This window comes from Cydia fagiglandana, chromosome 1 (assembly GCF_963556715.1).
Source record: "Cydia fagiglandana chromosome 1, ilCydFagi1.1, whole genome shotgun sequence".
NCBI classification, from domain to species: domain Eukaryota; kingdom Metazoa; phylum Arthropoda; class Insecta; order Lepidoptera; family Tortricidae; genus Cydia; species Cydia fagiglandana.
Window position 1 is genome coordinate 8599464 of NC_085932.1, and position 13286 is coordinate 8612749.

General features: G+C 33.5%; 1 protein-coding gene across 1 annotated transcript in view; it reads right to left on the reverse strand.

The window, feature by feature from the left end:
* Positions 1 to 13286, reverse strand: part of LOC134663301 (uncharacterized) — a 75013-nt gene that overhangs the window by 17112 nt on the left and 44615 nt on the right. Inside the window, exon 3 of the mRNA XM_063519703.1 lies at positions 8753 to 8964. Coding sequence (XP_063375773.1) covers positions 8753 to 8964 — 212 coding nt within the window. The remainder of the gene's footprint in view (positions 1 to 8752; positions 8965 to 13286) is intronic.

The window sequence follows — 13286 nt, forward strand, 5'->3', positions numbered from 1 at the left end:
AATACAAAAAGAAATGAGTCTTTGTTCGTGGTTTGAACCCTGTCATGCTATTCAACTTGTTAGACTTATACTCAGTAGCTAAAAGCCACTAGACCATTTGACCATAGTAGACTCGGGCGAAAAATGCCTTCTTATTTAAGTAACCCATTACTGTCAAAAATATCAAGTTTGAATTGATTTGAAATATAATTTTTCATTGTCGACTTATTGACATCCAAACGTTGCGAGCATGTTGTACTTTAAACCATTTGGCAACGTCGCACGGGGAATTCTTCTGAAAATGTATGTCCTTTTATATTTTGATATTTATGGATATATGAGGATTCTTCTACTTATGTTGCAAATTGATTAAATTATCGAGAGAAAAATGCTAATGCAAAGAAAACAAGACATATCCGTTTCATTTCTCATGCTATTGATTCGGTTAAATTGTGTTCTAATGTATGGGGAAGACAAACTAATTATAGCCAGCCTTTTATGAATGTAGTATGATACCATAGGGTATGGTGCTTTACGCACACTAGCGTCCCTTCCCCTCCCCCTGACGCAACCCCCCCCCCCCCCTTTTTGCATGAAATATGTCTCGGTTCACAGTTTTTTAAATTTTTTGAGGAAAGAATATATTTTAGGAAAAAAAGTGTCAATGAAAGAAATAATCCTTAATAAATTCTTAATAAAAAAGGTCATATTGATTTTTTTACATGATGCACATTCATAATTAGCTTGTTAAAATTCGAAATAACATAGTTTTTACTTAGGATTCGAAACTCATTTATTATACACGGTGTAACACGAGGAAACCGAATAATTTTGACAGTGTATTCCTGATCATATTTAGAGACAAAAATGTCCTATAAACTTTTTTGAAATGCGGCTAGTTTCAGAGTTCATACCAATTTAAAAAAATAAAACAAGTTTTTATTGTTACATAGTTCAAAACGCCTTTTTGATGGCGATGTTGTTACAATGGGATTTAGTCTAAATATCCTTATTGATATGTAAAAAAGTGACAATTAAGTAACACGTTGCAAAAACTATGTTTTACGAAAAAAAAGTAAAAATCCATGTTAACTGACAAGTTTACCAATAACATTTACTTTTTATGTACATACATATATATTCAAAAAATTAAAAAATGGCGGCCAAGTGCGAGTCGGACTCGCGTTCCAAGGATTCCGTATATTACACAATTTTTAACAATGTATTTTTTATTTTATTTATTTATTTATTTAGATATTTAATTCAGGGAACAAGGCCCATATTACAAATACCTTACAGACTAACATACATATGTATTTTATAAACTTAAAACTAAACATTATTTATGCGAAACGTGAGTGAAATCTTTAAAAAATCCGTAGGAGTCGGATCAAAAACTGTAATTAAGTCCGACTCACGCTTGACTGTACATTTCTAATAGGTTTTCCTGTCATCTATAGGTATAGACCTATTTTATGTATTTTTTCAAAATTTTAAACCTAGTAGTTTCGGAGATAAAGGGGGAGGGGGGAATAGTCATTTTTTGCCTATTTTCTTGAATAACTTCTAAACTGTTTATTCGAAAATTATAATATATATATTTGAGATCCTTACAATAAGCTCTTTCATTTGATATGTAACATGATATAGTTTGAAATTTTTTATTTTTTAATTTTTTCATTTACCCCCCAAAAGTGGCCCCCATGTTTTTTAATTAATTAATTAATTTATTTATATATTTAAATTTACAACTTACAAACTAAACATTTATATTCTCGCCAAACTGTTACGTTTGATGGCGAGATGCGCTCAGTTTTTATACACTTAACCTATTTAACTAATTATATATTTAACGTAAACTAACCGTTTCATAGGCCACACATGTAAGTATATAATATACAAATTAAAATTCATTTGTTTACAAACTTACATATGTGTACCAGATTTCAACTTGATTGGTCAAGTAGTTCCGGAGAAAATCGGCTGTGACAGACGGACAGACAGACAGACGCATGAGTGATCCTATAAGGGTTCCGCTTTTTCCTTTTGAGGTACGGAACCCTAAAAAAAAATAAAAAAAATTGTTTTCGGCGAAATTGACCTAAACTCATACAAACATTTTTTCCTCCTTTTAATTTGACCTCAGAAATAAAATCTTTCGCATTTCTTATATAAAATGAATATAACCTTTTTTACTAAGAATTTAATAAGGAACTATTTCTTTCATTGACACTTTTATCCTAAAATGTATACATGAGGTCAAAAAAAAGGAAAAGATGTAATATGTGTTTAGGTCAATTTCGCCAAAAAATAAAATTTGTTTGGTTTTTTTTTTAATTTTATGAATGAATTTGTATATAAAAATTAAATGCTATTGGTAAACTTGTCACTTAAAATGGTTTTTTTTTCGTAAAACTTAGTTTTTGCAAAGTGTTACTTGTCACTTTTTGACATATCAATAAGGATATTTAGACTAAATCCCATAGTAGCTACATCGCCATCAAAAAGGCGTTTTGAACTATGTAACAATAGAAACTTGTTTTTTTTTATTGGTATTAACTCTGAAACTAGGCGAATTTCAAAAAAGTTTATAGGACATTTTTGTCTCTAAATGTGATCAGGAATACGCTGTTAAAATTATTCGGTTTCCTCATGTTACACCGTGTATAATAAATGAGTTTTGAACCCTAAGTAAAAACTATGTTATTTCGAATTTTGACAAGCTAATACATGAATTAGGTGCATCATATAAAAAAAATGAATATGACCTTTTTTATTAAGAATTTATTAAGGATTATTTCTTTCATTGACACTTTTTTCCTAAAATGTATACTTTCCTCAAAAAATGTAAAAAACTGTGAACCGGGACATATTTCATGCAAAAAGGGTGGGTTGCGTCAGGGGGAGGGGAAGGGACGCTAGTGTGCGTAAAGCACCATACCCTAAGGTATCATACTACATTTATAAAAGGCTGGCTATAATTAGTTTTTCAAAAAGCACAATTTGACCGAATAAATGAAAGAGGGTCATTGTTGTTGTAAAAGGTGTGCAGGAAATGATACGTTTCTGCACTAGAGCAGTTTAGGTTCCAATTCCAAGTACGATTTTATTATTCTTTTTACAATAAGCAATTGAAATTTGGGTATAAATGGATTTGTTATACAATTTCCATTCTGATATTTGACTCCCCATTCCATAAATTACTTTTGGCCAAATTGTTAATTGAAAATACCTACTTTTAAAAATACCTACTCTCAAAAACACCTACTATAAAAATGTATTTAAAAAAACACATGCATTTTACTTTCCTCGTATGCGAAATGAAAAGTAGAGTGTTTTAACTCGGGTGAAAGGCAGCATTTTTGAAAAAAAACCAGGCAAGTGCGAGTCGGACTCGCGCACGAAGGGTTCCGTACCATAATGCAAAAAAAAAAACAAAAAAAAAGCAAAAAAAAACGGTCACCCATCCAACCACTCCCGACGTTGCTTAACTTTGGTCAAAAATCACGTTTGTTGTATGGGAGCCCCATTTAAATCTTTATTTTATTCTGTTTTTAGTATTTGTTGTTATAGCGGCAACAGAAATACATCATCTGTGAAAATTTCAACTGTCTAGCTATCACGGTTCGTGAGATACAGCCTGGTGACAGACAGACGGACAGACGGACGGACAGCGAAGTCTTAGTAATAGGGTCCCGTTTTACCCTTTGGGTACGGAACCCTAAAAATATCATCTACTAATGTTATTGTTATGCACAAGCAGAAGATATTATAGAATCTTGTTTATTTACAAGAAGATGACATTTTTCTCCACATACCTATATATTTTTGAGAAAAATATAGCTAGGTATTTTAGTTTAAAAATCATTGTTACAATAAATATAGGCTTTTCCAGAGAACATTTACCGAAACGAAAGCAGAATTCACAAGGGTTTTCGGTGGACGACCGTAACGCGAATGATTGTTTGGACTGACCTTTCTATAAATATATAATAGTACATTACTACAGAGGCCGGGACGAAAGGGGTTGCCGGCCGAAGACATATAGACGGCCGAGCGAAGCGAGGCCGGATAGGTCTGAGCGCGGGCAACCCCATTTCCCGCCGAGGTATGTATAGTGCTTTTCTCAAACATGCAATGAAATAAATAAAATAAAAAATCCACGAAACCCAAGTTTTATTTATAGAAAAAACTAAAAGTAAACTACACCCAAAATATAACCAACACGTACCTATATCATTATCACGCGTATGTTTTACACGAGTCGTGTGTTTTTACTACCCGTATATTTTCATGTATCTTTGATTTTTTCGCCTTGTATCCGTCTGACTATCGTTTTCGTCACATAAGTTTACATAGCCTTTCATGTTGATATCATGTTTCACATACATCGTTGCTTTATACATGGAGTAAATAAGTATAATTTCCACAGTGTTGACGAATTTGTAGTTACATTAATTTAAAATATGCCACAAAACTGTTTCTAATAAACTGTAAGCCATTTTTCTTAGTTTCTCAAATAATAAAATTGCCATAAGCATTAAGCAACCATATACATACTTCGTCTTTAACTTGGCGGCAGAGGCAGCAAGTTATTTATAATCAATTCTGCTTACGCTGCCAATTCCAACACCTACGATTACAATCAATTTAATTATTTCGTCGGAACTCATATTAAAGTAAAAAAATCAACAACGCACCATAAATCCAATAAAACAGAATGAAAATTTTTCAACTTTACCTCCATAACAATTTAAAAAAAATAACTACGCGTGTTTGAGTAGACCTTTTTACCGCTAAGGTTTAGATGAAATATTTTAAATGTTTTTATTTGTGTAGTTAAATTTATAATATAAAACTATTAAATTTGGTTAATAATGTATTATTTATTAAGTTCATGTTGATTTTATACAAATAAAACTGCAATTTATAGCAAACATTGTTTTTTGTTTTTTTTTTTATATATGCGTAGTGGCAGTGTCATTACGAACCATAAAGCCAATACTGCCTCTAGTTTTTTTTTTAATGGATGAATGCCACGATGCTGTGTCACAAATATCTGTGAAATGAAAATTAAAAAAGAGGACTTTGCCGGCCTAGGCCTGCAAGATTTGTATGAAATTCCATTAAATACCTTTTGTCCTAGCCGCACCTGAAACGTCATACTTCGCAGCCTATTATAAGGAACATAACATCAATATTTCATTGCATGTTTGAGAAAATGTATTTTATTGTGTAATAATCATAATAATTATTAAGTTATATTAAATCTGGGAATGAAATTATATCAGAAAGGAGATTCTTAAATGAGTAGGTATACTCGTAACATGCTTTGTGCATTAAATATACCTCCCTCTATTGAGTGAAAATAAAACAAAATACACAGGTAATCTGTGTTGCGGTTTTAAATTGCCATCTGTTACACCTTTGACAAATTAAAAATGATTACTTGTCAAATGAAGTCGCCATGTTAGAATTACACCGATACTATAAGCATCACTCTCACAAACAAGCAATGAGGCAAAATTTTACCAATATTCAAAGGCTTTTTTCTTAATAATTTTAATCAAAATCTAGTATTTTTTTACGTTAAGCGAAGACAGAAATATATATACTACCCAAACATTACATATACAAGTGAAGAAACCCTATATAATAGGAGCTAGGGTGCCAAGAAAGTTGTATGAAAATCGAGCAAGGAGAACCACCTTAAATAAAAAAGCGAGATACCACAATACAAGCTCTGTAGTAAATAAAAATTGTATGTTATTATTATAATGTCCTTTCCATATTAAATAATGTAAAAAGAAATATTGGTTACTAATAAGAGGATTTGTGTCGGAGGCCAAGTCTCATTTTGGGTCGCTGAGCCAACGGAGTAAGTAGTAATAAAAAGGATTTAGAAAAGAAATCTAATAACTGGATAACGTTTTTGTGTAAGTAATTAAGTATCCATATGTTACAATATCCACTAATACGAGTATATTAAGCTCAGTTGAAACACAACAAATGTATGAAGAAAGTCGCAGGTTGGATTATACCAATAAGTTTTTGAATTTACGTACAAAATATCATTTGATATTTAACAGTTACCAAACCGGCTTAATTGTTTAATCCCATTAAGGCCTAGTTTTCTGTCTTTATGGTTAAGTCTGATGCATTCGTTGTATGTAAGTCTACGGATTATGGATTAGATTGGTTTTACAAACCTAGAAAGCGCTATGAGGAGCATTTCAAATATTCCTAAATATCTTTTTTTTATGTAATATTTTATTAAAATATAAGTACATTGACTTCACCAAACTTACAACAAAAAGTAACCTAAAATTAAAACTACCTACAAAACTAAAACTAAACCTAAAAAAAAATACCTAAAAATCTATATCTAGATATGCATAGTGCCAAAAATGCTGGCAGCATTTCCTCGCTGGATCGCAACGCTTATGCGTTGAGAGAGGAAGCTGCCAGCTCTTTTGTCCTCTTTCTTAAATTAGGTTTAGCATTAATTCACTCCATCTAAACACTCCAAGTAAAACAAACAAAAAGCTATTTACTTAAACTAATATTCTAATTAATTTCACAGCCGGGATAATTATGCTTAACTTTGTAATTATATTTATTAAGTAACAAACAACATGTTCTCAAGACAAGAAGTTCTCTAACTTAATAAGAGTAAACAAGCTAATAAAGTGCGTACTGTGGAAGAAGATAAATAATGTAAGAGATAAAATGAATAAAATATACATAATAGGTACGACATTATCGTATAGAGGACGCACATGTAGCTAAAATAAGTTGCAAAGTTGGCAACTCTGGAAGTGATTAGCGACTTAACTGTTGACTGATTTTAAACAACAATTAGCAAGAATGTCGCAAAATTATAGTCTCTAATATAGGTAAATACTGTTAAATATTGTTTTATTACTATTTATTGTGTTATTTATAGTTAATGTAATAGGTAAGTATGCATAATTTAGCAAGTTAATAAAATCTTAACTTTGGTACTTACTAGACAACGAAACTCTTACTTATATTATAAACTCTCTCACTTATCTCTTACATAATACAGTGGGCCCTGTAAAATATATAAAACACTGAACAATCGTTTTGGCTAAATAGTAATTATTTTTAAGTTAACATAAATATATGTAGTCATATAGATAAAAGGGATTTGTTTTATTTTATGGCGGTAGGCCTCAACACATTTGTTATCTTTTAGTTCAGTTATATTTATTTCCTCCTGTTTGTGTTATCAATTCTGATTTTCTTCTTATTAGTTTTAAGTTAGTGATAAGTTAGGTCCCCACTGAAAATCAGCGCTGCGGCTTACCGTCGTAGCATTACGCTGAGTGGGGGTCCTATTTAACGTCTATGTCTCTATATTAAATTTGTAATTTAAGTTGTTGGTTTGACGTAAATAAATGTATTTTCTTTCTTTCTTTCTTTTCTAAAATTCCTCTACCATGATTCAAACCCAAAATAATAACATCTTTAAAAGCAGGATCATTGTTGTGGCCTGTGCTGTCTTAGTAATTCGTTTCTATTGTAGTTATCCAATAGTAAGTACTTCGTTGGTGTAATCAATACCGACCCATTAACTTTACTTCACGAACAAAGCTAAAATAAATCTATAGCCTTAGTTCCATTACTTCTCCTACGTTTGAGCTGTTATTTGGGTCAAGTTCCAGCACTTTGTGGGAACAAACTTTGTCAAATTACTTTTATTAGTTAAGTAGGTGCTCGCAAAAACATTCTACTTACTTAAAACTTTTTTTGTTACTAAGAAAAATGTGAGGTCACATCTGGGTGTCTATATCCTGAAGGAACAAGCGCGTAATCGTTATAACAGACCCAATATCATTGTACAGTCAACGGTAAAAATATGGGGGTACTAATCATTTCAAAAATATGTCCCATAACTCTTATGTCAGTGAATTAAGAACTATGGGACATATTTTTGATTAAGTTGTCTACATCCGTATTTTTACCGTTGACGTAACAGCAAAATAACTCGTAAAATTACGTTCGAATTTGTACGACGTTATATCTCAGGTAATTTGTAGATATTAATTAACTGCCTTAATTGATCTTACTTAAGCACATTAGAATTTTGCAGTGCGAAACTATATTCAGCGTCGGGAATGAGAGTTTCAAGCATCAGTAATTTTGCAGCGCAGGTGTTGCCACTAGCCGCCCTAGATTCAATTGTATTCGTTTATTCTTAAATAGGCCCTAGAATCCAAAGAAACATACAACTATACATGCCCGGAATTGAGGGTTTTTCAGATAAGACACTCTTGTCAATTTGGCACTTGTTCATAGTTTTCATTAAATTGGATAGATAGCTATATACTCGAATATAGCTAGAAATGTATCCACGGTGTCTGCTCGCTCGGCTTCGTTGCCAGACTAGGCAAAGGCGCTTTGTAGCAAAAAGTTGTTTTTACGTCGACGCTTTTCATTAAAAAATGGGAAATTTTCCTACGGAGCTGGCTGTGTGAACATTTTCGAAACCGGTCTTTTAAATGTGCTAAATCTCGACACCTAGGCTAAAAGTTACACGTTTTGTACAAAAAGAAACTACTGTAAAGTCTGTAAATGTAGAAGTTTAAAAGTTTGCAGTTCATTTAATATAATAAAAAATATTGAATGCTTCTTAATTTTTCATCATTACTTTAGCTTTCATTAGTTTAGTTTTCCTTACAGCGCTTCTAATGTCCACTACACTGAATCTGTCAAGGATCTTTCAAGTTGAAAAGCATACATGACTTACATTCAACCGGCCCCCAGGGAATGTGTAGTTAGTGAATGGAGGCACTCGCTCTCGGACGTACTGGAGCAGCTTGGACTCGGAGCGCAGGAACTCCACCTTGTAGAGGAGCTGCGGCGGGACCTGGTGGAGACAGCGGAGCGTGGCCGACCCGCCGCGCGCCACCCATTTCGGTGCCGTCAGCTTCACCTCCACGTCCGTGGCCTGACCGCTTCCTGGACATGACAAATATTGGGTTACTTTTAAATAGTTCAATGTAACAGGTTGATCCATACCGCTACTAAACTTCGCTTTTTCTTTGTTAGAAGTTCCTTCCTACCTACTAATATAGGCCAATACGACATTGAATCATGTTATTTAGTTATCGTGCGTCTCTCCCAAAGTAGGTACGTAGGCGGGAGGTACGTACAAGTAGGTAAATACGAGCGAAACGCAAGATAAATAAATGAAATCAGTTAAATGTTATTCTGATATCAGTGTATGTTCGAACTGGCCTGATAGCCGCTGCACTGAGGATGTCAGTGGAAAACCTAGAATATCCTATCAAATCCCTAAAAAATATTAAAAAAAATTCTAATGCCCATGTAAATTGCAATAAGTACCTAAGAATTTTACAGCTTTTTGATATACCAGGCAATTTATTTAACATGTGCCTTATTGTAGGTATTTTGATTGTATCTGCTACGCCATTACTGAATGGTTACGTAGCCTCGAGACGTAAACGAAATTTTTTACAAGCCATGTTCTTTGTAGACTTCCTCGTTAAGGCTGTAGCATTTACAAGACCAACAATATATTTTTTATTTCTTTTTGTGCTTTCATTGTTGAAGCCATTGATTGATGAATTTTGGGACAGGAATGAATACGAGTAACGGATGCTGCTACACTGCCTATTCAGTAAAAAAAGACTCGATTTTCGTTAAAAAATGTAATTCAAATAAAAAAATTACGAGGGGTAAACTAAAAGTTTTTGGAATGAAGAAAACTGGATTAATTAGGTCTCCCCTGCTTTAACTCTTTTTGATGACGTGTACAAATTTTAACAAGGATTAACATGACTCATCTCCCAAAATCCTTTTTGTATGGCGATTTCAGGTCGTCAGAGGTTTTATATGAAATCCAAATGAAAACCGAATGACATACCTACCTCAACAGTGTATAAAGAATTATATTTCATAAACTATGTGTCTCTTTAAGGATATATTATGCTGCTGTAAGTGGCCTTTTCTAAGAGCTTTCAGTGTTGCCTAAGTATGTAGGTAGGTAATGTCTATGCTGGGGACATATTTCGTTTCAGTAATGTTTATGAAAATATATGTGTTTTGTATGTAAGTATTTAGGTACTATTTGTTTCTGTTAGTGTGGATTAGTGGGGTGTGTATTCAATTTGACCGAAGGGAGCCCATTGTGCTGTGTACATAGTCCCTCTAACATACGAGCTGAACGTGTCGGCCGGTGTTTGCTCACAACTAGGGTTGCTGCTAACAAATGGGATGCCGTTCAACTTTTTGATTGTAATACCGGAATACGTGTTAACATAAATTCCAGAACAAATACTCAGAGGTCAGAGGTTTATCCTTAAGTATTTGTTTTATAGTAAAGCTTATCTTTCCATTTAATTTTTAGGTTTGAAGAAACTTTCAATAAATAGATTGGTTAACGGCCTATTTCTACAACATAAAAAAGTAGCCGGTCATATTTGTTTTAGGATATACAAAAACCAAAAAAAGCACGAACCGGCGTTACGATTCCAACCTTATCTCAATACGTCTGTTAGCGATTTATCGGATAAAACTAGAATGGTAACAAGAATTTTGCGAGAGCTCGACGTAATAAACATACACACATAACAAGGTATGGCACCTTTCTTAACGTCTTATGAAATATAGTCTACTCCATTATTTTATGCTTCAATTTATTACACATACATATTTATTTGTATAGAGGTATAGAGAAAACATCGTGTTTCAGAAACTGTTTGACACTGTAGGTACCGTAAAACACGATGTCGTTATGTTGTAAGTTACCGAAATATCACGTAATTTAACCGAAAGGTATATTTATAGTAGGTAATTTAATCAAAATAATATAAAGAACCACCAACCTACAATAAGTTAATTCTAATCAGTACCCAAATTGTCTTGCATAAAATAATTCCTTTAGGTAGTAAAAATACTGTCATTTAAACACTTAATTGAGCTATTGGCTGAGAGTGCCCATCACACTCATTCCATTTGCGACCTTCACAAAAAATACTTACCTACAGACTTATCGGTTTGTTGTCGATTATGTAAATTAATCTATTATTATTAAGTGTTGTATTAAGCGATGTCTCATCAGCTATAGATGAGTTAAACGAGCTCAATTAAAATTCATGGGTAGTCATAAAAATAATCATACAATATTATGAAATTGAGATTTAAAAATCAATCATGATCGTTACTCCGCATCGCAAATTACCTCAATAAAAATGTCGACGGGCCGTAAAACGGGTAATGTCGCTTCTCATTACACTTTAGCGGTTTCATCAAAACTGCGGTCTAAAGGCGACATTTGATGAAATTAATTTCACTCTGAGAAAGCTTTCCTAATTTTCTAAACCCGATAAATAAGCCACATTTTATGCGTAAATATTCTTCACTGTATTTTTCTACATATATATTAAGAAAACTTTAATCACAGCCTTATATAACGTTTCTAAATAAAGTTAAACTAATCTTCCCAGCTAAGCCAATATTTAGCCTAATCTAGTTCTGTGGGAGTAAACACAATAATTAAAGGACTCTGGTCTGGCGTCAAGTTCCTCTATCTCAATGTTTACGCGATCTGAATGTGTTTGTCCGGTCGACGCTATCTTGGGACGCTTAAGTATGCAGTCAAAACATAATATGTTGTAACAATAAAATTTTAACTCTGCATTTTTTCAATACTGTTTAGTACGTGACCCGTCTTCGTTTGATACCTTTACCGCCATCTAGCGAGCTCAGTCGATAACAACATGGTCCGGGTTGCTAGATTAAAAATAATTTCGGTGTCTTCTTACATCTTTGGTTTTTTTTTAATCGAAAGGGGTTTGTAAATTAAAATTGTCTTCAAATATTGTTTTTCCTTTCTATTTAATATTAGTTCAAATAAAGTAAAGAAGAAAGGTAATGTTTTCTTTTCAAAATCACCTAGGATCGCACGAATCCAGTTCGGGCTATGGCAACTCTGTCATTTGGTCTGTCATTTCCTGCCAAAATGAAGGTCGGACATTTTCTTTCCTGTCGTTCCGCTAAAAAGAAGCCTTTTCAGGCGATTTCTAAACCAATCGGGAGAAATCTCCCTTTTGAGTGAGTATTTTAGTGATTTTTGCGACGAGTTTTGTGTGTAAGATTCAGTTTAATAGTGTGGTGATTTTTATTTTCAGCCCAGGCGAAAAAGTGGGGCACATGCAGCCCCAAATTTAAGGGCCTTTGTGGCCGTGTTTTATAGACCTCGCTTGTGTCGACATATGTTGCAGAGCACCCTTTGCGGGCCATTTTTCCACAGCGAGTAAGTATTATTTGTTTTTTTTAAGAGTTAACCTTTAGCCGCGCTGGTCAAATGTTAACCTTGACCTGACGCGTGCCGTTCCAAATTCGAAATTATGTATGTCTGGACTCCATTTTGTTGCAAAGTTATTTAGGTTCCAGCGTTACTAAGCGTTGTGTACTCTTGTCTTATTATTTGAAAACCTTTCCAGGGTCTACAATTTTACCTGTAAATCCGCCTGGCGCGGGTTCTACCTACGTGTGTGCTCGGTGAACCGCGTTGACTGGTGATCGGCGGGTGCTGCCTTGGCCTGTACCGAGAGGGTGACGACGTGGCGGTGTTGTTGGTACCCTAAACCCTGCGGATCAGGTCAGCTCCTTCCAATCTTTAATTTACCTCTACGGCGCCCAACAATATTCTAGTTAAATTGTAAATTTTCGACTAAAAGTGTTCAACCATAATAGTTTAGCCGCTAACCCACATTCGCTCTCTCGTCCCTAGTGTAGTCTCAAAATAGATAAAATTAAGAGCTAGTCTAAGATAACTGCAGTGTTTGCAAGGCCCATAAGGCCCGGGTAATACTTTCCTTGGTTCTTTAATAGAATAAACGTTGTAATTATAGTGGTTGCATTTTCTTTTCTCTCCCCCTAAAATAATTTTGGTAACAGTGTCACCCATCGCGGGGCCTTCATAGCGAGCTACCTTTAGTCACATAGAAGTTAGCTAAAGGAATTTATGGTTGAACATTTTTTTTTCTTAGTGTACCTACTTGTTGTAGCATTAATTCTACTTACTGTCATAACCTTTAGTGATAACAGCACATGTGTCAATTGAATACTTATTATACAAATTGAATAGTGTTAGTGATAAGAGTTAATATTAATAGTCTAAACTTTAAATATACATTCTTGCTGGTATTTAAATTCCAGATATATTAAAAATAAATAACTTACCTCTTAGGTTTATTTTTTGGGTACTATTGTGTACAATAGTAAAGTTAATAATTTTATTTAGTAGAAGTGTA